The sequence below is a fragment of the Sturnira hondurensis genome, unplaced genomic scaffold (genome assembly GCF_014824575.4).
Source record: "Sturnira hondurensis isolate 20B ecotype Veracruz unplaced genomic scaffold, ASM1482457v3 Scaffold0017394, whole genome shotgun sequence".
Classification (NCBI taxonomy): domain Eukaryota; kingdom Metazoa; phylum Chordata; class Mammalia; order Chiroptera; family Phyllostomidae; genus Sturnira; species Sturnira hondurensis.
In genome coordinates this window covers 6284909-6310200 of record NW_028090025.1, presented here as the reverse complement: position 1 = coordinate 6310200, position 25292 = coordinate 6284909, and the positions used below count along the sequence as shown (strand labels likewise).

Here is a 25292-nt window from a genome sequence, read left to right as displayed (position 1 = left end):
TAAAACAACAGAAATTTGCCCTGGCTGGTGTAGCTCAGTGGATTGAGCGCAGGCCTGCAAACCAGACCATCGCTGTTCAATTCCCAGTCAGGGCACATGCCTGGGTTGCAGGCCAGTTCCCAGCAGGGGACTCACGAGAGGCAACCGTACATTGATATTTCTCTCCCTCTCTCCTTCCCTTCCCCTCTAAAAATAAATAAATAAAATCTTAAAAAAAACTGACAGAAATTTATTGTCTCACAGTTTTGGAGGCCAGAAATTCAAAATTAAGGTGTCAGTGGGATTGGTTCCACCTGAAGCTCTGAGGGAGATTCTATTCCATTCCCTTTTCCGCTTTCCTGATGGCACCTGGCTAATGGTGTTTCTTGGTTTGGGGCTTCGTAACTCCTCTCTCTGTCTCCATCTTAACAAGGCCTTTCTCTCTGTGTGTCCGTTTGTCCTTCTCCTTGACAGACTTGCCATTGGATTTAGGGTTCACCTTCATCCAGGATGATCTCATCCCCAAATCCTTGATTTAATTACATCTGCTAAGACCCTTTTCCAAACAAAGCCCTGGTCACACGTATTGGGGTTAGCATAACTTGGACATATTTATTCAACTCACAATATGCAGTGACCCTCCAAATGTTGCCAGTGAGGATTTTAAAATTATAACGAATTCATGGCTTTAAGTATATTTTGACATCTTTTAGTTACAGTCACTTATGGTTATGCTTAAATAGCCTCATCCTTTGCTAGTGGAAATCCTTTTGAATTAGCTCCTGGTTGTTTCGACATGACTCCAGAGGTCATTGATGGTTTGCTTGCTTGCTCTCTGAAAGAGTAAGCTTTCCAGATTCATCTTGTTCATTTCCTGTCCCAGAGCAGGAATCGGCCATTACTTTCCATTTATTCAGGGAGTCCCGGTGAAATGGTATTTAGAGACATAGTCTGGGCAAAGGGATACTCATTGCTACTGGGCAGGTTCTTTTCTAAATACCAGCATACTTATGACATGAGATCTTACGTCTAAGAACACGGGAAAGAAGCAGGACTCCCCAGGGTTCTCTCTGCTTAAATCATTGGGGTTTCAGATCATCTGAGTTGGTCCTTCCTGGAGTATAACAAAAGGGCATGGGTTAGTTATGCCTTTTTCCCTGCCTGTCCCCAGAAGCATCACCTATATTTTTCTGATGCAGCACTCTGAACTGTTTGGGCAAGTCTTACGAAGATCTCAACATGGGAGGGGTTTGATTCTAAAACCTCCAGTTGTTACGGCAGTGCCAGGCAGATGTTTGGATGGCATCATTTCAGGGAGGCACTGTAAGCATCACCACAGGCCTGCCTGCTTGGGGGTCTTGCCCAGAGGATGACCACAAAGACTGGGACATTGTCTCCAGAAGAATTCAGACGAAGAGATTGGGAATAGGCATGGCGACGACCTTTCCCGATATGATCACCTGCATCAAAACTCCCAAATGCTTGTTAAAAGTGCAAATTTCCTTCCCTTTTCCATCCAATAATAGCAACAGATAACATTTATTGAGGACTTAGATGATGCCTGGCATTGTGCTAAGTGATAAAAAATTCTATTAAATTTTTATTCCTTTTTCTGGGCACAAACATTTCTTGAAACCAGTATTTTAAAATTAAGGTAACTGAGGCTTGCAGAATGAAGTGATTTGCCCAAAGTCATAGGACTAGTAAATAGTGGAATTTGAACTAGGTGACTCCCAAAATTTGTGCCCTGAACTACAATGCAGTTTGGCCCCCCTGAATCAAAATCTGTTGGGGAAAGGCTGAGAGTTTGCATTTTTGCAAGCTCTCCAGATAATTCTAATTCACTCAGAATAAGGAAACAGCTGCTGCATATGAGAGATTTCTGAAAATGTTGGTTACATCTAAGACTGCTGGAGGAGCTTGTTAAAAATAAGAATTCTCAAGTTCAGCTCTTTCCTAGAGAATAATTCCAGTCAATAAATATAGAAGGAACACAGGGAACAGAAAATCATGATGAAGCAAATAGCACAGAAATAATTGTTGCAAGCAAGATCCACTAGTGAATACTATCATTAGTGGGTGAAAGTTTAAGGAAAAATGAGGGCATGGGAACTGGACTGACCTCGACTGGACAGACCATCAAAGGTGCTTGCTAGCCCACTCAACACAGATGGAACATAAACCACTCTCTTATCTGTGACAGATTGACAGGAGAGTGACTCACCCTCCTGGGGAAGCCATATCCACTTGCTTTCTTCCCCATCCCAACTAGGGAATTATTTAACTGGGTCTATTCCACAAACACAGGTCACTTTGACAAGTGAAATATGTTTGATGTCCTTAGATGCAGAGCTACAAGGTTTGACCTTCTCAGTGGGAGGACAGGGAAGACCCAGACAATGCGGGTTCCCAGACAGGGTTCTGGGGCGGAGGGAATGCCAAGAAGGGGGATGAAGTAAATCATTTTGTCCTGGGCCTTCAACCAGTGTCATATAAGTTGCTTCTAGCAACTAGGCTAGAAAAGGCTGCTACCCCAGCCTGCTAGGAGAATTGCGTTAGAGGAGAATATTCCAATTCACGAGGATATGAAATGTTTCTTTTCTTTCATCACGAGAATACATGGTGGCAATAGCCATCCAATGGACCCTACCCACCTAGACATAAACCTTTCCAACATTTGTTTCTCCACCCCACACCATCATTCATCTTCCATGTTTTTATCTTCATTTTTCTTCTTGGCAGGAGGGCAAAGATAAAATGTTCCTGATAGAAAAGTTGACTAAGCTGCAGGATGCAGAGAAGAGGGCAAACCCCAGCTCATCCACACTGGAAAGGAGAGACATGGAGGTGAGGCTGGAGGCCACCTTGGGATCCCCGTGACACACACTTGCCTCCCTGTGTAAAGGGCCTCAGGGAACCAGTGTCGCAATAAGGACGCTTCACTTCTATGTTGAGACATTTCTGCACTTTTTTTAATTAAAAAAAATAGTGCTCATTGATTTAGCACTTCCCTGCCTGGCCTTGTTCTAGGTGCGGGGGTTACTGTAGTGTTGCTTTTTCACAAACGGGGGGCTACACTATGCACATGTATCATAATCCCCCCTTAATATTGTGAACTTGTTGCAGTTTGTACATATTTGGATATTTGGGTTGTTCCCATGTTTTCTTAAGGACTAAAAACAGTGTGCAATGAGCCATTTTTGTTATAATTATTTTATGTGAGTATATCAGCCACAGGCCATCCAAATGATGATGTTAGTAGGTGTTGCCCTATCACTCACTGTTCCAGAGCCCATGCTGGCTTCCTGGGTGTTCTGGAAAATACAGCTAAACAGTGAACGAACCTTAATTCAAGTGCCACTAGTTTTCAAAGTTATGATCTTGTCAGAAGAGACTGCTGTGTCACTTTGTGTCTTGTGTAAATAATACTACCGGCACCACTCAGGGATCTGGAGGCTCAACTCTAACTTCTAGGAAGGCAGGAACCATGTCTATAGCCTTGCGGCCCCAGGTCCGAAGCTATTATTACCTGACAAACTGTAAATGCTCTGTGAAATGAATGAAAAAAGTAAATGGCATCACAGTCCCTAAAAAACACAGTGAAACATGTTTATGTTTTTGTGGTTGAGCCTTGCTCTTAATCTGTCACTTCTTAGTTTTAAAATTGTGGGGGCTCACAAACCTTAGTGACTCTGCACCAGGACCTGGAGACTGCGTTACTTTCCACTGAGGAGGCTGCCTGTTTTCTTCTTTTTCAGGAGCCAGGCCCTTTGCATGGCTGGGAACGTGAAGCTGCTAGTGGTGAGTAACCCAAATGGCACTGAAGAATATCTAATTTGTCTAGATGACATACCCCAAGACAGAGTATCACAATTGCTGGTGTATCAGTTACTCATTCAATTGCGAGAACCAACCTAAAGTAACTTTCTCTAAACCCAGGCATAATTCTTGCTTTAAAAGCTGGGGCTCACAGTATGCCACAAGAACCTGGTTTCTTTCCGCTCAATTTTTGTCCGTGTTAGTTCCTTTCTCAAGTAGCTTTTTCCTAATAATTGCGAGACAGCTTTATCATCTTCTGTTAATTGGCCGGATCTGAGGTGCAGGCCTCATATGTAGATACAATAGAACCACCATAGAGGCCACAGGGGAAGAGTGACTTCCCAAAGAAAACCTGTAGTTAATGCCAGAAGGGAATGAATGCTGGGGAGGAAACAAACAAATTCATCTTTTTGGGGATAGCATTTACTGACAGCCTGCAATGAGGGGAGTTCAAGGGACAGAACTGAAGAAACTTAAAAGAGGGAGGGAAGGAAGGCAGGAGAAGCTGAGTTCTCATGAAGGCCAGTTTGGAGAGATGGGGCAGTGTGTGTCTGTGCTAATTTCTCTTTTCCTATGTCAAACCCAGACCTGCGATTTAGATGGTCAGTTCAAGAAGGTAATTCAAAGGCCTGAGATTATTGTAGCCAGACATTAATCAAATAAGGAAAGAAGATAAAAGTGGAACAACTTCTTCCATGACACCTGGACCTTTCGGAGCTTTTCAGAAGGGAATTCAAGCCATTTGCCAGGAGTGGAAACTGATTACAATGTAAATACTGAAGTAAAATTGTCCATTCCCTGTCAGTATTTTACACTTGAATTGCTGATTTTTTAACATAAAATATTTGGGATTTTGTTATAAAGACTGTCGTAATATTTTAACTAGTTTGCAAAAACCTGGAAAGATATTCCCTTGGAATGATGTATTTTGCTTTGAAATGTGCATATGAATTATTGGTCCTTAAAAATTTCTCTTCCCAGATCTCCCAGACCTAGCAAAGGTTTGGAAGGTGGTGCTAAGGCAGGTGGTCCTGTCTGAATAAAACTGTGATCCTCCGTCAGGGGTGGGATGCCTCTGAATTGTGGAACCTGCATTTGTTCATGACTCTGAACTAAAAATATCCCTGTGTTACTCAAAGATAAAATACAACCAGAGGTCTCATCTGTGAACTTAACTGCATATCAAGTACATATGCCTTTGGGGTTGGACGGACATGGGAGGTGTGTGGACCGGGACTCTGATCTGTGAGGTCTTATACATGACCATCAAAGTGTTATGTTGAACCAATCATGAGACCAGTGGTATGTGTGGAATACGTATATGTATGTATGTGTGGAATGAATGTCAATGAACATATATGGGGTATATGTATATATATTCATATGTACACACACACATAATATGTAGAATTCTTTTGCAGATTTGCCAAATGATTCACAAGGCCTGTGACTGTACTTAAAACCGAAGGGTCCGGCAGAAAGGTCCTCCAGTAGTTACTGAACTACTTGAGGTGGGGGGAGTCTCCTCTTGAGTAATCACTGTCATGAAATCTAATTGGAAACGAATTTAGAAGACATTTAAGATACATTTGATACACAAACATCCAACCAGTGTTCAGTCATGGATTCACTTTTTCATTCACTTATTCATTCATTAATTGATTTCATCAACTGAATTAATTTCTTTCGGTATCATCCTTGCTAGTGGTTGCTAGTAGTGTTCATTCATTCATTCATTCATTCATTTCACAAATATGTGCCAAATGGTGAACAAGGTAGTGAATAAGTCAAGATACAGTCTCTGCCCTCATACACTTACTGTAGCAGATTAATTTAGACAGGGACTTAATCATTAAACAATAATTATAATTGTGATAGGTGCTCTGAAGGCTTCCCAGGGACTATTGGGACACAACTTGGCTGTGGGGTCAGTGAAGGCAGCCCGTGGTACTGCTGTTTGAAATGACTTTCTCCCCTCAGTGTCATTGTAATCCTGCTTGTTTTACTCTGGCTTCTACATCGAACGTGAACTCTGTCTGAAAGCATCTTTTTGCTGACTCACCACATGCTAAGAGTTTCTCTCTCCACCTCCACCTGGCCCCCACTTCTGTAAAGCCCCTGCTTAGCCTGGAGGAATACGCACAATAGAAAGACCTAGTCTGTAGGCCTCACACTCATAAACGATTGGTGGAGAATGCTTTTAACACTTAGTTTTCAGATAGGGGATGTATTAACCAAATGCCACGGAATGGGTGGCTTAAACAACAGAAATTTATTTCTTACAGTTCTGGAGGCTAGAAGTTCAAGATCTAAGTGTTGGTGTCCACAGTTTTGTTTTCATTCTAGGCCTTTCACCTTGGCCACATTCCTGCTGTGTTCTCACGTGTTTTTTTTTTTTTCCTTGATGTGTGCATGTTCTGGTATACCTTATGTATCTGGTATTCTCTTGTAAGAGGACACCAGGCAGAGTGGAATAGGACTCACCTTAATGGCTTCCTTTTAATTCATTCACCTGCCTAAAGGCCCTGTCTCCAAATACTACTTTTTGAGGTTACTTTCTGAGGTACTGGAGGTTCAGATTTCAGCATGTGATCTTGTGAGTTAATACAGTACAGAACATTACAGGGGCCAGCTCTCCCCCAGTCCCTTTAAGCATCCAGGTTCTCCATACTGGCCGCCCTCAGAATCACATGGGGAGCTGCCCGGCAACAGCCAGGCCCACACCCCACTCTAGAACTAAATCAGGCATCCATACTTTTTTCTTTAAAGCTTCCCAAATGGTGTCAGTAGAAAGCCAGAGTTGAGAACTACCAAGCTAGGATCTAGAGTTCCTCCCAAACTTGCCTGACCATAAAAGCTACCCAAAGCACTTACTAAACATGCAAAGAATGAGCTCATAAAATGGCACCAAAATCTTTAGGGGACGTTCTCCATCCTCCTCTTCCAATCTTTATTTTAATTAGTTCAAAATGATAAAAGTAACACATGCTTTCAACTGTCACTTGAAAGCTGGATAACCTCTGCAATTTTAAGCCTAAAAAGAGAATTGCCTGTTTCGAATTTCTGCAGGATCTGATCCTTCCAGTGATCTCAGTGAATGGCCCAGTTCATTTCTCATAATGCTATTAGAGGATTTTGTGTGAAGTTCAATTATAAAAGGAATGACTAAAAATAACACAGACTGGCATATGTTTTTACAGTCTTTGATTGAGGACAGATGGTAAGAATTCAGCTCATTAATAGGAATTGTCTCAGTATGGTAACCAGCACTTCAAAGTACTCCCCTAACTCCTCAAAGTTGAAACTTTTTCATATCATTTCTGTGTCTGATCAACTGACCATTGAGAGGAGCTCCACTTTGCACATGACTGCACCTGCCTGATACAAGTAGTGCCTTATACTTGTGCAGTGTTACTTTCTGCTCAGTGCCTTTCCCACTTTAATCACCAGAGCTCTTATTACAAAGCAGATTCTAGCCCCGGCTGGTGTGATTCTAATTTGTGAGGTTGGGGAAGGGGTCTGAGAGTCTGTCTAGTACTATGGGTCTGAGGGCCACACCCTAAGTAGTAGTACTGTTTTAGAGCACCTCCGTATTTTTTATTTTAAAACAATAGTATTCTGCTGTAAACATAATTGCTCAAAAACACGTGCAGCCCTAGCTGGCATAGCTCAGTGGATTGAGTGCAGGCTGTGAACCAAAGGATTGTGGTTAGATTCCCACAATCTAATGTGGTTAGTCAGGGCACATGCCTGGGTTGCAGGCCAGTTTTTTTAATCAAATAACCTTACTGTGTAGTAATTATCACTCCATGCTAACAGCTTGAGTGGTTGTTTGTAACATTTCACTAACTCACACCTTTGCTGTCCTCAATGCTGTGGTTTACTGTCCTATTGAAGCACTATTTCCACTTTAGAAAATGGTATGTGTAATTTTATTTAGAAATTTGCTTTTAATAAAAAAAGAATATTTATGTCTTGCTGACATTGTCAAAACAGGATTTTAGACACCACTCTCCAAATAAGAAAAATCAGTGTTTAATTCAGTGGATTTTTAAGTCTTTTGAGGTAGCTCTTCATTGTTACCTTTCTCCAGCATCCTGAGAGCAGAGGTGCCATCTAATAAATAGCAGCAGCTGTGATTTTAATCTGTATTCATGTTCAGAAGAATGCTATCTATTGGGATTTTGGATGGCTCCTTGATACTGCAGAATCCTGAATCATTTATCTTAACACCTAAATTTTCTTCTCACCATATCTCTAGTTCCCTCAAGGAAGTTTCCACTGATATCCTTTAATTCAGTCCTTCAACATTTATTGAACATCTACTATGTGACAGGTATTGCTATAGGTATGGACCAGACATGATAAGCAGTTTTAGGGTGTGGGCTCTGGAATTACATTATCTAGGCCTGAACCCTTATCCTATTACTGTTGTGTGACTTTAAACAAGCTACTTACCTTCCTGGGTTTTAGTTTCCTTCAGTATATAATGGTACCTACTTCATGGTGGTGTTGCAGAGTAAACACATGGAAAGCATCTGAAACAGTACCTAGTACATGGTAGGTTGTCTGTAAAAGTTAGCTACAAACAAGACTTTTGCATGCACTTTCGTTTAACCTCAGCCATCCTCTGGGATTGTGCTAACACTGCTCTTATTTTATAGATGAATTAAGTAACTTTACTTGCCCAAGATCATATAGTTGGTAAACTGCTGATCAGGAAATGTTTTACTTTTCCCTGATCCCAAATCCTGTTTTTAGCCCCTTTACCAAGCCTTCCATGTACTTAATAGTAGTTTTTGTTAACACCTTTCTCCATCCCAAGTTCTCCATTCTTCAAGGCCCAAACCACCTCGACATAGGATCTAAATCCTTAATTGGATGTAGAAGAGTCAACAGCAAAATAGATTTGGGACAGAGGCAGCAAACTGGCTCTCAAAAGGTCTTCACACAACAGAAAAGATGTTAATTATACTGCCCCAAGGAGAATTCCTTCCCTGTCATTTGTGCAGTCTCCAATGGCATGTCAAAGGAGAAATTCAGTCCACAGAATTTCTGAGTCGTTTTCCCCTTGTCACATGGCATGGAAACACATGCAGTTTAGACATCTGTTCCATTTATTGAATAAATTCCTTGTCCTGTTGTTAATTTTTAAATTCAAGAAAAATCTCTGTAATGTTGATTGAAAATGTCCCAAGCCCCATCTACATTCCACTGCCAGCACCAACAAAAATCAGTTTGCTTCTCACTGCCATCTGGCTGTGTGATCCGGTGGCCTGTCTGCTGCAAGGGTGACCTACCAGCACCCAGGAGGGAAATCATGACTAACTTGTGGGGCCTGTGATTAAAGCTACATGGCGGGGGGCAGGGAGGGGGACTGTAAGGTGGGAGATGGGGCAGCTAAAAGAGAAAGACAGCTTTGCAATTTTTTAAAGACTCAACTTCATTTTAAATATCGCTATTTAAGTTCACAATAAGACCCTCTGCAAACTCATGTGGGGAGGAGATGGGAATCAAGAGCTTTAATAAAGGCAGACAGTGGGGTGTGGGTGTGGGTGTGGGTGTGGGGGTGTTACAAGCAGGAGCTCCAAGTCAGACCAACCTGGACTTGAATCCCAAATGCACCAAGAAATCTGAGACCTTGAGTGACTTCGCAGTGCCTCAGCTTCCTCATCAGTAAAAAGCAAACATCTCTAAGATTTTTGTGAAACAATTGTGTTAAACCACCACATAGTTGTTCATACTTGGTACCCTGCCCCTCCCATGTCTGCTGAATAAGACCAGGTTGTGTCAGTGACCAGCTGTGCCATATCTGAGGAAGACCCTTCCCTTCCACAGGTTTTAGTTTTCTCGTGTAAAATAAGCCTAAATGTCCTTGAACTGTCTCATCAGTTGTAGAGCAGTCTGCGAAGTGTGCAACTCTGCTCCCTAGTGGCCTATAGTTCTTATTTCAAGACCCGTACCATAAACTTTTCCTCAGGCTGATGTCAATACTTAATTCCCTTCCCTATGCAGCACACTGAGGCTATTGTCCCTGGTCACTGGATTACTGACAGCAACTTCAGTTCTTTTACAATATACTTGATACTAAGTTTTCCCTTCGTGTTCCCTTTAATGATTTTAATAGTATGATCACAAGTTTGATGTCTATACATTGATAATGTATCCGAATGCAAATATTTTAAATAAGTAAATTACCTAAGTGTGTCAAATTTTAAAATGTTAACTTTGAATGGTCATGCATTTCCCATGCATCCGCATTTGCACCCCAAACTGCGCTCAATTTGTGCTTATCCTCACTGGGTCTTGGTGTATGCCTCAACTAGGTTTGGGCAGGAGCTCTTGTGCCTTTTTGCAGACCCAGATTTTCAAGAGTAACATTATTTAACTTGGACAGGTATTCCATGGAGCACAGTGGCAACACCGGGTTTTGCTTTGGTTCAGGGATATGCGATTACCAACCACTGCTTGGCTGGCTGCCTGATCCCCCATAGCTTGGCCTAGCACAAAGGGTTTTCCAATATCCCTGCACGGGGCCAGCAGGCAATCTCTGTACCCATGGTTTTCTCCCTGGGGAACAGTCTAGAAATGAGGTGCACAGTCTTCTAACATGCTGTCAGTGACATAGCTGGAACCAAGATAGGATTCGTAGTAACTTTTTTCATCAAAGGTATTAACAGTCCAACCAACAACCTGAATGCCTCTAGCTGACCATTTCTTTAGGTAGTTCCTGGAGAAAGAGAAAAAAACAAATATGTTAGAACAATGACCACTTGGCCCAGGAATCTATAATGGTCATTAACTATGGTACTCACTGAGTACTAACAGTGCTCAGAAAGAGCCTCTTAACCAGCCTCTGCACTGAAATCACAGGGAGTGTTCCATTACCCAGCATGAGAATTTCCTCCACAATGTTCCATTCCAGCTTAAAACACTTCAGTGGCTTGCTAAAGAACTCCCAAGTCATACTGGAGGCCGTACCTGGCTTAGCCCCACCTGTCTCTTTGGCCTCATCTTAAACTACATTCCCCCTTTCTTTCCTGTGCTGCAAAATATTGTTTTTCTTTTAGTTCCTTGAAAGAACCAGACTCTCTCCTGCCCTAACACTTTTGCATGTGTCTCCCTCTGACTTGGTCTCCACACTCACCTCCCTCAATTCCTACTCACCCTTCAGACTTTAGCTTAGTTGTCAGTTCCTTGGGGATGTTTTCCCTTACTCCCCCACGAGGCCCCATTATACATGTACACTGTTCTCTCCTACAAAGCATTTATCTTAGCTGTAATTTACTGAAGTTTTATGTGATTAGCATCTATTTCTTCCACTTGACTATAAGCTCCATGACGACAGACCATGGTTTTGTTTCTTTACCACAGTATCTTTGGATTCTTTATAGTACTACCTGCACTACTGATAGTTGCACACCAAATATTTATTGAATTAAAAGCATACACATGCCTGAAATAATATGAAACAAATTATAATCAGTTGAAATACACAGCTAAAAAATTGCTAAAAGAAAGATTCAGAGATTGTCAGCGCATTAGGGTACAAAGTTTCTTGGAAACGACAGAGCAGAACCTGTACTGTATAGTGGAGTGAGAGGCGAGAGATGAGTTAGGCACTCACAGGACATTATCACTGTGGTTCTGACCTGGACCCTATGCTGGTTTTCAAAGGGAGCCAATCACAAGGAAATGTGATCTCTCATGAGTTTGGCAAATTTATTTTTTCCTTAAAATGTACTTAAAACCAAGAATATTTGATCAACTTGTTTTGGAAATAAAATATGCCTGAACTCTTCCCACCTAAGAAGCTAGTGGCATTCTAATGCAATAAAGGCATGGTGGTCTTTGAGGGTGGGAACCAAGCCAGGATGTTCATGATTAATCCTTCCTTGCCAAGAGTATTCATGAAATGTGTCAGGACAAGATAAAAGAGCTTCCAACTTACGGGGATACAAAATCTTTTTGTATGAGGAAAGCTGAAACTCCACATAGGTACCACAAGATATTGTGCATGCTCCAATCGAGCAAAATATCTAGGACCACGAACAAAGACTGTTTCCAGAAAGCATCATAGCGTGGTTTCCCATCTCCTGTATGGCTAAGGCTCCAAGGTCTGTGCGTTAAAGCCGTTACTACATTCTGATCTGTCTGTCTCATCTGAAAAGGAATTTTGGAAAATGAAATAATCATTATAAATCTAATACCTGCCTCTTGTTATTTACTTATTTATTTATTTACTAACTTTTATTAGTATTTATTTTATGCTGAACTTATTATTCCCAGGCCATAAGCTTTTGTTTCTTCAGTTTCTTCTGGGATATCTGTTCCTTCTGTGCAACTTCCTTTTCTGGTTTAGGAACAATCTGCTCTTTTTCAGTAGGATCCTCTCAATGCGGCAGGGAGAGCTCACGTACAGGTTAATCTTCCCATGGGCTCTGTAAGTTCTGTACCGCATTTTGGGAGCTTTATTCACTTGGATGTGCTCAATGACCAGAGAATCCACATCTAAACCCTTAAGTTCAGCATTACTCTCTGCGTTTCTAAGCACATGCAGCAAAAACTCTACACTCTTTTTGGACTAACAACTCTGTGTCCAGCCTCACTGTTTGGCCTGGGCACACCTACCAACTCCACCATTGTATCAACGGAATGGGACACATTGCTTCTTTAAAGTGACATCTTTCAAATACTTGGTGGCTTTTCAAATATACATACTCTTGATGGCCTGAGCAGTTTCACGAGTGCTCTTAAAGTGAACACGGAGATTTGAACCTCTTGATTTGCATGATTTTGTGAGGTTCTCTGGGTCAAGTAAACCATCTTCAAAGATCACTGCTGGGCGCTTTTGGGAAAAGTACCTCTTGTTATTTAAATTTAGCCAATGTACTCATTCTGAACGGTGGTCATAGGTGGTACCCTGTCCCACCCCATGTCTACTAAAGAAGTACCCCATCACAAACCCTTTGAGAAAATAATGTGATGGATATAAAACATTTAATATAAATATAAGTATAAATAAGAACATTTGCTTCACAATCCTAAATGAACTGTAATCCTATCTTTAGAATGAGAAAATAATAATCGCAGGGTCAAGTTTTAATCATGTTGCAAGAAAAAACTTTCAATTGGACATCAATTTAAATTCCAGCCAGAGATAATTAGAACTCAGTGAGTATGGAATGAAGATCATTTCAAGATGGGCTGATTAGCTTTTAATCCTTTCCAGAGTAAATAGCTGAAAAGAGTGGCTGGGGTGGAGAAGTAGGATGAGAAGTGTGTAAAGGAAAAAAGTAGGGGTAGGAAGAAGGCAAAGGAGAAATGGGGAGATGTGAACAGAATTCTCTTAGTTTGTGTTCTATGCTCCTCTGTAGAATATAATACATTTTAAAGGCCTCTGTGGCCAAGTGAATTTGGAAAACATTGATCCAAATATCTGAAAGCCCTATGTTGTTATTCCTCTCAATGACAGTTTATATGTGGACAGGCTACGATCTTACTATAAAATTTTAAATGTATGCTCTGTTGGTCACTGTGTACTACAGAAGAGTACTACAGAAGCAACTCATTACTTTGGAAGCTGGTAAATTCAGGGAAAGATTAAGCATTTTTTCCCAACTGGGTAACTAAATAATAAGTGAGACTTTCTATAGAGGTATTTAGCTAATACATGAAATGACAGAATTAAAATACTAACATTTTGCAACCCCTAATAAACTGAGAGAGCTAAACACTGGCATCACTAGCAGCTGCTAACAAGAGTCAGCCAGACATTACGTGCCTTCTGATGGAAAAATATCCTAACCTATGAAAGTATCTTGCCAGGAACAACTGAACCTAATTTGATCAAGCCTCTACTCTCACTACCAATTATTTATAGGGAATATACAGAGAGAAATGGCTGAACTGTATCATGGAATAATTAATAAAATGAAAATGTATACACTGACTGGATATTTGATGATCTTATAGTCTTATTGTTAATGATTTTAGATGAAATAATGGTATTAATGCTATGTTTTTAAAGGAATCACTTTTTAAAGAGACTTAAAGCAATTTTATGGAAGAAGTGATGTCTGGGATTTGCTTCACAATAGCACCAGTGAAGAAGAATGGGGGTAAAAATGAAACAAGCTGGACCATGGTTAGAGGGGCTCACACTACTATCAACTTTTGTGCATATTTTAACTTCTCTCAAATTAAGAGTTACTTTTCAAAAGATATTTTGCTGTTAATGAGATGTAGAGCTGCATAATTCTTTCTGTTCTGAAAACATTTATCAAAGTAATCTGAATGAGCCTATAAATATAAATAAAGGAGCCAAAATGGAATTATGTTACTTAAAATGGGGTATGAGTACAATACCCTTCCTGAATTCGTCTTGTTAATTTAAAAGAGTTTCTTACCCGATTCAGTTCAATTTAACAGGCATCTGTCGTATATTTACTTAGCTCATTGCTATGATCATCATTAACTAATATATTATGTACAACAAAAATCCAGAATTTTACCTTATAAATAACTTCTGGCAAGAAAGAGCAGACCATACTATTATTGTATAATTGAGGGAACTCCATATATATTTTCTTTAGAGCATCAGTAGCCTGTAAAAGAGAAGAGATTTGCCCTGACTGGTGTGAGTCAGCTAGTTGGGCGTTGTCCCACAAAGCCAAGGGTCACTGGTTCAATTCCCATTCAAGAGCACATGCCTGGGTTGTGGGTTCAGTCCCTGGTCAGGGCGCTTACGAGAGGCAACCGATCAATGTTTCTATCTCACATCGATGTTTCTCTCCCTCTCTTTCTCCCTATCTTCCCTTCTAAAAAACCAGAAGAGATCATGCATTCAAAATCTATTAAAACGTCATAGTCTTAGGAAATAACTATTATATATTAAGTACAACCCCATCAAATAAATCATAAGTTCAATAATATATAGGGAGATTGAAAGGAGTATTAGTAGAATTTATTATCCATTGGGATACATTTTAAACTCACATCTGCAGCAAATAAAAGTTGGGATATTGCTGCTTTACTACCTTGCTACAGGCCTATTCCCTTTGTCATATTTTTGGAAAGTATAACAGACTGTAGGCCAATGGAAACTGGAAGCAAAATTTTAAAATCTTTTCCCTAGTTTAACCACTAGGAAAAGTCCTGTTATACCTACAACTCTATCACCCTCTGCTTTTCCTAGCTCAAGCATGAGCCATCAGCCGGGGAACTACAAAGGGTAGATTTTCTCAGTCCAAGCAACTGAGAGGAAAGGTCAATCATTATCAACATGAAGAAAGAAGCAATGAGACAGGGAGGAAATGGGAACATTTGGAAGTGTCTCAACTCTTCCTAAGATGAGCAGAAATTTCGTTTTGTAGTCCATCTAATAAATGAAAAATAATAGAATTAAAGTACTGACATTTTGTAAGCTCTAGTGAATTAATAGTTGGCCACTGAATATACTGCTACTATTTCAAAATTCTTGAAATACTGCTTTTGGAAAGTCACATATACCTATAACCAAATATCAGTAACAAAATGCATTCCCAGAAAAAGAACATAGAAATTACTCATGTTATGCTTCCCCTTTACTAATGTGATGGAGCTACAGAGCCAAAGTTATTTTCTTGCTGTTTGAACTATCATATGTACCGTGGGTAATAACTCTTCACCTACATCCTTTAATTCTCACGACGACCCTATGTGGTAGTTTTATTATTCCCATTTTTTCCATGAGGAAACTGAAGCTTATCAAAGTTGAGGTAGTAAGTCCACGATCTTGGCTCTTGTGCTGTACTATCTCCAATTAGCTGCCAACACTCATTCCTTTAGACCACCACGATGGTGAGTGAGACCACTATGTTCTACCCAGTCTTGACCAAACCACCTGCTGAACACCCAACCAGAAAGCTTAAATAACTGGATTTTTTAAACAACTGATTTCTTCTTCTCTCCCCAACCACCCTCTTATTTGAAAAGAATAACCATGAAGGTTAGTATACCATGGGTGAAATGCAGGACCATCAGGGTTCTCAAACATCAACAAAACCTGAAGTGGGCATTAAAAATACGTGTTCCTTGATCCCACCATCCTAGGCATTTCTGGAATTTCTTCTCTAGGTGGTATGGCCCAGAAATCCATATATTTATAATAATAGGCATTCCTGGTGATGCTGATGCAGACCACCTGGAAAACCTAGAACTACCAATTTAGCAAAATAATAAGTTAACCAGAGCACCATTTTCCTTTTCCTTCAAAAACAGGAGTTTACTCTACTAAAGTAAGAATATATACTGAGGCTTCTATTTCAGATTTTAACAGCTGGTTTCAACTATATCCTGGGATTAATTTTAAAAATTGACATCATCAGAATTCTAAACTCGTAGACAGTCATTACTGATTATAACTATTGCTAGGGATAAATACGCAAGTTGTCCAAATGCAGAAAAAAGTATTTGTACTTGAAAAGCTGGTTATAAGAGAACAAATGTAATCTAAACCATATTTTCCCATTGCTTTCCATTGCAATATATTTTTATGAGTCAAAGCGTATGTCCTAAAATGTAAGCAAAATTTTATTTAGGAATGTATGTATTTAGGAATGTCATACATGTTCGCAAAAATTAATTTTCTGATAAAAGTATTACTGCTGAAATCACAGAACAGCAAGACTATACAAAAGGGAGAGAAATCATACAGAAGAGATAAATCTGTATAAAAGATAAATATCCTATTAGTTATCAGAAGCTTTAAATTTCATCCTTAGTTGTCCATCTAAGACCTTTAACAGGCAGGGGAAACTGATGGTGTCCAACTCCTGAATTCCTTTTATGAGGTTACTCGAGCACTCTGTTCAAGAAGTGCCTCTTCACTGTTTATTTCATATCTTTGGCAAATGCTTTATGCAAGTAAGGGAAACCCAACTCTTCCATTTTGTGCTAGTTGCACAATATCGGAAATTATTAAAAGGTTCCATCAAAGGTTAAAAAGTTTGAAAGATTCTATAATTTAACATTTTCCTTACAGATTTGGATTTTTGCATTGTATATTTTCATTAAGCAAATATAATTTATAAAAATAATCTAAGAAGAACAACAAATACATAGTTTTGGAAATGACTAGCAATTAAAGATGTCTTCTTAAAAAAGTGAAATCTCTGGTACTAACTGTACCTTGTTTGCATGGCCCTTGACATCAAAGAAGATTGTGAGGTTATGATTTAAGCACTCTGCAACCGCTTCTCTCAGGGTAGGGATTTTTTCATCACGGAAATCATTCCTGTCATGGAGGGAAAAGGCATAGCATATTGTAGGGAAAAGAAAAGAAATATATATATGTATAAACATATATATAAACAAAGTTTAGTGTTACAGACATTTGACAAATGTCTCCCAAACAAGAGGAAAGAGTATTTCCAACTTCCTTTCTTCAACCTCACGGAAGCCTAAGAATAATTTACTATACAGATTTAAACTAAAGTAGATATTCCTGATCTAAGAATGGCAACAACAACAAAAATCATTTAATTTTTAGGAAATCACTGGATTTCCACTGAATTAATAATGTAATTAGTAGCTCTACTCACCAAAGGGTAGAGTATATGCCACCTTTGGAAACTCACAGACTTAATTTGAAGATTGTAATTGCCCTACCAGAACTTTTGGCAGGAAAAATTTTTAGAAATACATAAATTGGTGGATTGGACTGTTGTTCATTTAAGTGCAGATGTTTAAAATAAATAATTTTCTAATACACAATTTTCTGATAAAAAAGGAAAGTTAAGTGCCTAATATATTAAGAAATCAGTTTTTGTCACATAAAAAGTTTCACTCTACGAGATTTAACTTATGCTACTTCAACTGTATTATTTCAACTGTAAGATCTCGGCTTTAAAAAAAAGAAGTATTTGAGATCTAGCTCCCTAACACGTCATCAGTTTGACTCAAATAATACCATATAGGACCAGCTCTGGTGTGATACACACACACACACACACACACACACATATCTATACACGCATACATAATTTATATGACAGTACAAAGTGACTAGACAGAGTATTGTCTTAAGAATAATTCTGAGGCCAAATTTTAAAAAAGTGAAATCTCTGGTATTAACTGTACCTTGTTTACATGGCCCTTGACATCAAAGAAGATTGTGAGGTTATGATTTAAGCACCAAATGATTCTGAGGCCAAATATGGCCTCAGTGGGAAAAGATGAAAAAACTCATGTCATATTTCTGTTCTTCCTGGCACCTGCTTACTACCTGGGAAACCTGTATACAGTTCAAAATAAAACACAATAAAACAACCCTCTTAGAGCAGATGGTGACGAAGGTGCCAGTGTCTGTCTGGGATTTCCAACAAAAGCTGAAGATATGTTTAAGCAACAATCAACCACTTACCTTAATCTGTGATTTGCTGCAGGATTAAGCTTCCTAATTTGTTCAAATGTCAAATCACACAATCGACCAGTGCCATCTGTTGTCCTATCTACTGTGTTATCGTGCATTAAGACAGGAATCCCATCAGAAGTAAACTCAATGTCCAACTCCACGCCTGTTGCTCCATTCTTAGCTGCCTTAACAAAACCATCAACAATATTATTGTCAAGTGTCATATTGCAATACAAACACTCAACAGGGCTAAGGAAGAGTAGACAGCCACTCTTACTGATTCCTTTCACATTTAATTTATCCATTCCTCAGCTGATGGACATTTTTTGTTGTTCCCATTTTTAACTACTATGAATAATGCTATGAATATTCATATAAAAGTTTTTACGCTTCAATTCTTTTGGGTATTTACCTAGGAATGGAATTGCTGGATCACATGGTAACTGTTTCACCTTTTGAGGAACTGCTGGACTGATTTCCCACCAGTAGTATAAAGGTTCCAATTTCTCCATGTCCTCACCAACACTTGCTTTTGATTATAGACATCCTAACAGATAGGATGTGAATTTGATTGACATTTTCCAGATAGGTGATAATATTGAGTATCTTTTCTCGTGGTTATTGGCTATTTGTACATCACAATCCTTCCAACAAATACTTATCAAGTGCCTACTATGTATCAGCAGTGAGGGGAGAGTGCTGAGCAAGGAAGAATCATGGATCTCACATTTTAGTGGGGAGAACTAGGCTACAAACATGTTACATGTAAATTATGACAGTGTAACATATTACGACACAAAAATATTTTTAAAAAAGAAAATAGAGGGTAATGTGAAGGCCAAAGCAGGTAAGGGTCACTTCACTAGACAAGGCAGCCAGGGTAAAGCTAAGAAGATGACATTTGAGCTGAGACTATAATGATAAAAGGGAGTTAACTATACGAAGACCTGGAGGAAAAGTTTCCCAAGCATAAGAACTGGCAAGTATAATATGAAGGCCACATATTAAGGAGGGAGCCACAAAGTGTTTACCTAATCTATAGATCCTTGGCCTAAAGAGCTTACATTTATGGAGGTCTTATCAGTCATTCCATACCCCATTACCCTGTTTCTTCATTACACTTTTCCCTCTCTTAAAAGTGTCTCATTTATGCATTTACTTGTTTGAGACCTGAGCCCTTAACTTCAATGCAAGCTCCATGAAAGCAGGGACTCTTTCTGTAGTGTTCATGACAGTATTCTCAGTGCCTGGCACATAGCAAATGTGTAGTACTTGTTGTGTTCTGTAAATGCTTGAAGTGGGGAGCCTTTCCAGATTTCAAAGGGATCGAGGGCCACTTCAGAGCCTTCCTGGACGAACAGGCTACGGGGAAGACTATCATGAGGGGACTGGGTAACCTTCCGAAGGACAAGCGTAAGTTCAAGCTCCCAGGAGGGGCGCGAGACGAGCGGGGTGGGGGACTCACCTGTCGAATAGCAGCCAGCGTGTTCTCCGGCGCGTCGTGGCTGCCGCCGCGGTGGGCGATGGCGGAAACGCGGTCCCTTGGCTTGAGCACCTGCAAGGCCCTGCGGGAGGGCAAAGGCTCAAAGCTGAAGAAGCGCAGCAGGAGGTAAAGGCTGCCGGTGAAGAGGCAGGCATTGAAGGGGCTGCGTGTCACCAGCAGTAGCAGCAGTAGTATGAAGGAGAAGGGGCCCAAAAGGCCCCCCTGTTCCTCCCACAGCCACATGCCGGCGCCCGCACCGGCACGGAAGGGAGTCCCGGACCTGCCGGGATTCCCGAACAAGACAGCGAGAAGCAAGGGCAAGAGCCCCAGGTACTCGCCTAAGAAGAACCCTTCGAGGGGTACAGCGCCGCACAATGGCGGCGGCGGCGGTCACATCCGGAGAGAGAGCCAGCGGTCCAGCCAATCAGGGCCGGGGATCTCCAGAGATCGGGGGCGGAGCCACTGGATGACGAAGGAGGCGGGCTCAGGTTCGAGGCTCGCGTCCCAGAAGTGGGTTGAGTCTTGACTTCCACCGGCTTTCGTATTCCAGAAGGGCAGGCGGGCAAGAGCTGTTGTACGGTTGTACGATTGCAGGGGATCTTAGTGACTTCTTCATTCTGCTCTTGAGGACACTTTCCCGGGAGCCTTGAAGGGGCAGGACTCTTTTGACTATTTATTCAATTCAGGTCAGAGTATGCCAGAAACCATTCCGGGTGCTCAGGACACAGCAGTGAACAGAACCTACGGGGTCCCTGCACTCCTGGGGCTTATGTTCTCGTGGGAGAAAATGGTAGTGGTAGGTGGTAGTGGTAGTGGCACAACTAACATTTATAGAACATTTAGCATGTTCCTGGTTCTGTGTGAGCAAATGCTTCTGTGCATTATCTCGTATATTTTCATAAGAGCCTCAGTGGGTAGATATTATCTGAGGAAGCTGAATCCAGTCGACTTTAGAAGGATTTTTCAGATTCTGAGGGAATAAAAGAGTATGGAAAAGGAAGTATAATCGGATTATAAAGATGGAAGGGATTTTAATGACTCCCTCATTTCATAGATGAGGACACTGAGGCCGAGAGAGGTGAAGTTAATGGCAGTGTCCAAAGTGACATCAAGCCACCCCAGTGTCAGGCCAGTGACTTTTCCACCGCTACTTCTAACCTTCTCCACCTGCTAAGGGCCAGTAGTGGGGCTTCTGTACCAGGTACTGTGCAAGAGTCATGTTGTTCTTCATAACTAACCTTGTGACAGTTACTTTTAAAACTCTCGTTTTACATTTGTAAAAATATGCATGGAAAGGAGGCAGAAGTTAAAACCGAGTTAGAAAATGAAAGATGGCACTACATCGTATTTCGGAAAGCTGGTAACATGTTTAGATAAAGAACTCAGGCGAAACATTTCGGGCTTTTCCTGCCGCCTTGAACCTGCTACTTCTCTCGCACGTTATTTTCCCACTGATCCGCAAAAGGGATGTCCTAAATTTTACAGTTGGCATATAGGATTCCGCAATTTTTTATTCACAGAAAAAAAACTGGTGAATATCGTTAGTTTTTCCAAGGATCACAGAAAAAGGGAGCGTTTCCGTTCTAATTACAACGGTAAAGGGGTTGCTTGCAGTGGGGACTCCATTTCCCATCGTGAATCGCGCTTCTCGTAAGTACTACGCCCTCCATCACTCGGCCAGGACGCTAAAGCACCTCCGGGAGTGTAGTTTTCGGGTGGCCCAACAGTTTCGGCGGCCCGGGAAGCAACCGCCGGAAGTGCCTGCCCAGAGAGGCGGAGTCCCGGCGGCGGCGGCCGTTGCCAGGAGCCCGCGTTGCCGCCTGAGACCGGTAATATGGCCGGGAGGAGAAGGAGAAGGCGGTGGAGGACTGAGCTGCTCTCTGTCTGTCCCAGTTGAACCGTTTGCTTCCTGACAAGGCTCGTGGTGAGGGAACGAAAGGTGACGGTGCCGTGGGAGAGCAGGTGTGTGCGTGCCGAGAGGGCTTGACTCTGAGGGTCCCCGCTGCGAGGCCTCCCGGGAAGTGGAATCGGCGCTCTGAGGAGCTGAAGGCGGGCTTCGTACGGAACCGGAGAGCCGGGGCCGGGCTCCGGGGCCTAGAGCCCTGGAGAGGCGCTGGCGTGGGGAGGCTGGTTCCCGGGCGCCGGCGGCCTCGGGCGCGGAGGTGATGCTCGGATGCTGACACTGCCTAGTGGGCTCTCGGGATGGAGCCTCGCCAGAGGTGCCCGGGGTGGTAGAGAGCGGGGGGTCGGGGACAGAGCCCGAGAACCGCCTCTTATTGATAAAACTGTTTGGGCCTTTTTCCTGCTCCTACGATGCTGGTGAGGGAGGCGTCTCCAAGGTGTGCACTGGCCATTTCTGAACGCGGGTTACCACAACCAGACGCTGTTTACTCTGCCTTTGCGACTCTGGGGCATAAGCGTGAGGCTAATTAAAATTAAGCAAATTCTCTGGATTGCCCCTGACGCTACGGGGTAGTTCCCACTCTGCTTCCGTCAGTGTTTAACCCAGTGTCCTACACCTGGTTTAGGCAAATGGCAGGTGCTGGAGATTAATTTCATGGGGAAGGGTCTGGAAGCAGTGAAATGAGGACCCCGTGGTCCTCCTCTCCACGTTTTTAAGTTACGTTTGAATCTTACTAGGAACCAAACACTGTCACTGCCCTCCGAGAGTTCATAAAGTAGTGATAAAACCATCATCATCGTCGTCATCATCTGCATAATAAAAGCAGTTCCCGATTACTGGTGCTTTCTGCATATCTCGCAGTGTATTAGTTGCCATACATGTATTAGCTCATCGAATCTTCACATCTCTTTGAGACAGATGAGATTATCCCTATTTTGCAGATGAGGAAACTGAGGCATAGAGATGGTAAGTGAATTGCCAAGAACTTGCAGCTAGTATATGCCTGACTAAGAAACCTTCCCCCTGGATTGCCTCCATAAGCAATCTACGTCTTTGGGGGGATTGATGGGTAAACGAAGATAGCATCTGAAAACAAAGCAAGTTCTGTTCTGTGTTACTTTTACCATTCCCTTCCGTGACATTTCTAGTAGAGCACTGGTGAGGAGTCTGTGGGGTGTGCAAAGAGGCTTATTTGGAGAAGGGTCATGGATTGGAAGTGGGGAAGACGAGGCATGTCTAAACTTGATGCAGCTGACAAATTATTAGTTCAAGTGGGCCAGTAATGCCTGATAGCAAAGTATAGGGGAGTAGATTTGTGGTTGGAGTGGCCTTGTAGTCAGGGCTCCCTTAAAATAAAACCCTCCTCACAGAGGTAATTGTGTTGTGAGAAAGGAAGTGCCCTCTTGCTTAATTATATAGGATAGAGATGCTCACTTTTTTAATGGTTGCCTTCATAATTTAGAGGTGCCAGTTTCTTGGAGGATAGGGTCATCCATGAATCTGCCATTCTCTAAGTTCCATTCTTCCTTGCTAGCTTTTTTCTAGTTTAGTGCACATTATTGTTTGAGCTAATTGCCCTAATTTATTTATTCGATACTTTTTATCAAGTGCTACTGTGTGCTGACGCTGTTCTATGTAATGGGGATTCAGTGGTGAGCAAGACTCAGAAAGTACCTGTGCTTATGGAGCTTACGTTTTGGTGGAGGAAGACAGACAAAAACAAAGGAAATAAACAAGATAATTTCAGATAGTGGTAAGTGCACTGAAAATTGGGAAGCAGCAGTGTAATATGGTAGTGACTGACACGGTTAATTTAAAGGGACAGCCTTTCAAAGGCAGGGACAAACAAGCTAAGACTAAAGGATAAGAAGGATCCAGTCGTGTTCTTCTGGGATCATTCGGTGATTTCCATAATCATATTAGCACTTGTATTGGGATGTTTAATGTATTACCATATACCGTAAGTTATACTGTAGTAATAAGTCACTGTACACCTGCAATATATATGACATACATGTACTGTTCAAGGGATGTGAATTTGACTTTCTGAAACAATGAGGCATCTATATGATGTTGTAGAAAGAAAAAATAAAACTATTGCCATAAAGCTATTTTAGCAATATTTTCTTCAATTTCCCAGACTTTTAAAATAGAATTTCATGCTTTGCATGTGTATATATAGGAAATATATAACATTAATTATATGAGTAATCTATTTACTTTCTCTGTAATGCTGGATGTATGGGTTGTGTTAAAAAATATTTTGAAGTATTTTAGTAGAAATGTGGTCATTTGAATTCCTCTTACATCTTACCTTCTGCATATTTTGGATATTAAGACATCATAATAAGGGTTGAAATCTAGACTAAAAATTGAGGTCTTGCTATGGTTATCATGCAGTAAGGTGTTTTGTTTTTTACTTTTGTTTGTTTTATGAATATGCTTGGAAAATAATCGCATTTACACTCTAGAGAACCATTTCTTTGAAACTAAACTCTCACTTGACATAGATCAACTATAAAAATAATTAGAATTGATGAGGTGGTAGAAAGAAATTAATTAAGACAACCAGTTGGCCAAAAGTAGCAACATATCTTATTTTTAATAATCTAATAATAATTTAAATATGCTTTTTCTTCATTTCTGATTGCTCTATAGCTGGTCCCAACACTTGAGTATACCGAATTTTTAAGTAACTTGAGGTTTAGGACACTATCATATTCTATCTTATTTCATCTTTACATATCTTAAATCGCAAATTGAATTTACGTACCCTCTTTCTTTTTTCATTAATGAATTGTTTTAAAATGAACACTTAAAGAAACATTATTGTATTAGTTTTTCTGTTCTCACAGTTCATTCGCATGTTGGTTATGAATCTGATGTCTCTTTAATTTTTTTATTATATATTTTTATTTGAAAATCCATAATTAATATATTTCCTTATTTAAAGGAAACAATGTTGGACATAATGCTGTAGAAACAGGCAGTCAAATATCTAACCCTTGCAAGATGAATAAATATGGGGGCTAATCCCTCACGGTTACCTTCTATTTCTATAGCCACCATCAGTTTCCAGAAATGGTGAAGCTACTGGGCTGATTATTTTTAGTAGTTTGGCAATGGTTTCAATTTTTAATAATAAAATGGAATTATTATGAAAGTCAGTAGATGTTCTGTTTTCTTCTGCCGACTGATTTGGCTAGTGATAATGGAGTCATAATTTATTTTTAAGATATTCAAAGTAATAGCCTTTGAACTCCATGATAGAAAAATAATTTTTAAAAGTGGGTATCTTCTTTTATTTAAATAGCACTTCTGTCTTCTTTTTCTTATTTTCTTTTTGGCTACAAAAGCCCTTTTGTATTCTTTTTTGGTGGGGGGAAGGCCTTCTTTGTATAATTTAGTTTTCCTTTTGCTGTGTGGATAAATCCTGCTAAAGAAAATATGTTCTATTTTATAACCTAAAGTTAGTAAGGTGGCATAGAATTTTGTGTCCTTTTAAGTAGATTTCACTGGTAAGGTCTTGGTACTTTTCTAAAGATTTGTTTGCATACACATTCAACAATATTTACTATATGAAGCAAGTCACCTTATACTCAAGAGTTAGCTTCTGATCAGTGAAAAAAAATTGAGAAGGCCAGTTCTAGGAATTTATGAATTCTAAGAATATTTCAGTGCACTATAAAATTTGCTGAATAATTAAGAACTAT

General features: G+C 40.6%; 3 protein-coding genes and 1 pseudogene across 8 annotated transcripts in view; 2 read left to right on the top strand and 2 right to left on the bottom strand.

Annotated features, from left to right (window-relative positions):
- Positions 1–4968, top strand: part of TMC5 (transmembrane channel like 5) — a 67203-nt gene extending 62235 nt beyond the window's left edge. Inside the window, exons 19-21 of the mRNA XM_037067646.1 lie at positions 2722–2826; positions 3738–3780; positions 4385–4968. Coding sequence (XP_036923541.1) covers positions 2722–2826; positions 3738–3780; positions 4385–4431 — 195 coding nt within the window. The 3' untranslated portion in view covers positions 4432–4968. The remainder of the gene's footprint in view (positions 1–2721; positions 2827–3737; positions 3781–4384) is intronic.
- A 3882-nt stretch (positions 4969–8850) lies between these two features.
- GDE1 (glycerophosphodiester phosphodiesterase 1) lies at positions 8851–20080 on the bottom strand. Of its 2 annotated transcripts, none has more exons than XM_037067647.1 (6): positions 19659–20080; positions 18203–18378; positions 16969–17074; positions 14313–14405; positions 11750–11961; positions 8851–10528 (listed from the first exon to the last, which is right to left on the bottom strand). In XM_037067647.1, exons 1-6 carry the CDS (start codon positions 19917–19919, stop codon positions 10381–10383), a joined length of 996 nt encoding a protein of 331 aa, XP_036923542.1. In that variant the 5' UTR covers positions 19920–20080; the 3' UTR covers positions 8851–10380. The 2 variants fall into 2 exon arrangements, with proteins under 2 accessions (XP_036923542.1, XP_036923543.1); XM_037067648.1 differs by having other exon boundaries at positions 18203–18374; positions 19659–19741.
- On the bottom strand, positions 11971–12690 carry LOC119001994 (60S ribosomal protein L17-like; annotated as a pseudogene).
- A 1285-nt stretch (positions 20081–21365) lies between the features above and the next one.
- The window catches only part of CCP110 (centriolar coiled-coil protein 110), a 28673-nt gene continuing 24746 nt past the window's right edge, over positions 21366–25292 (top strand). For 4 of the 5 annotated variants that reach the window (XM_037067684.1, XM_037067682.1, XM_037067683.1 and 1 more), the window contains exons 1-2: positions 21366–21638; positions 23188–23332. The gene's annotated coding sequence lies outside the window, so the exon portion shown is untranslated. The remainder of the gene's footprint in view (positions 21639–23187; positions 23333–25292) is intronic. The other variant, XM_037067681.1, reaches the window with a different exon arrangement.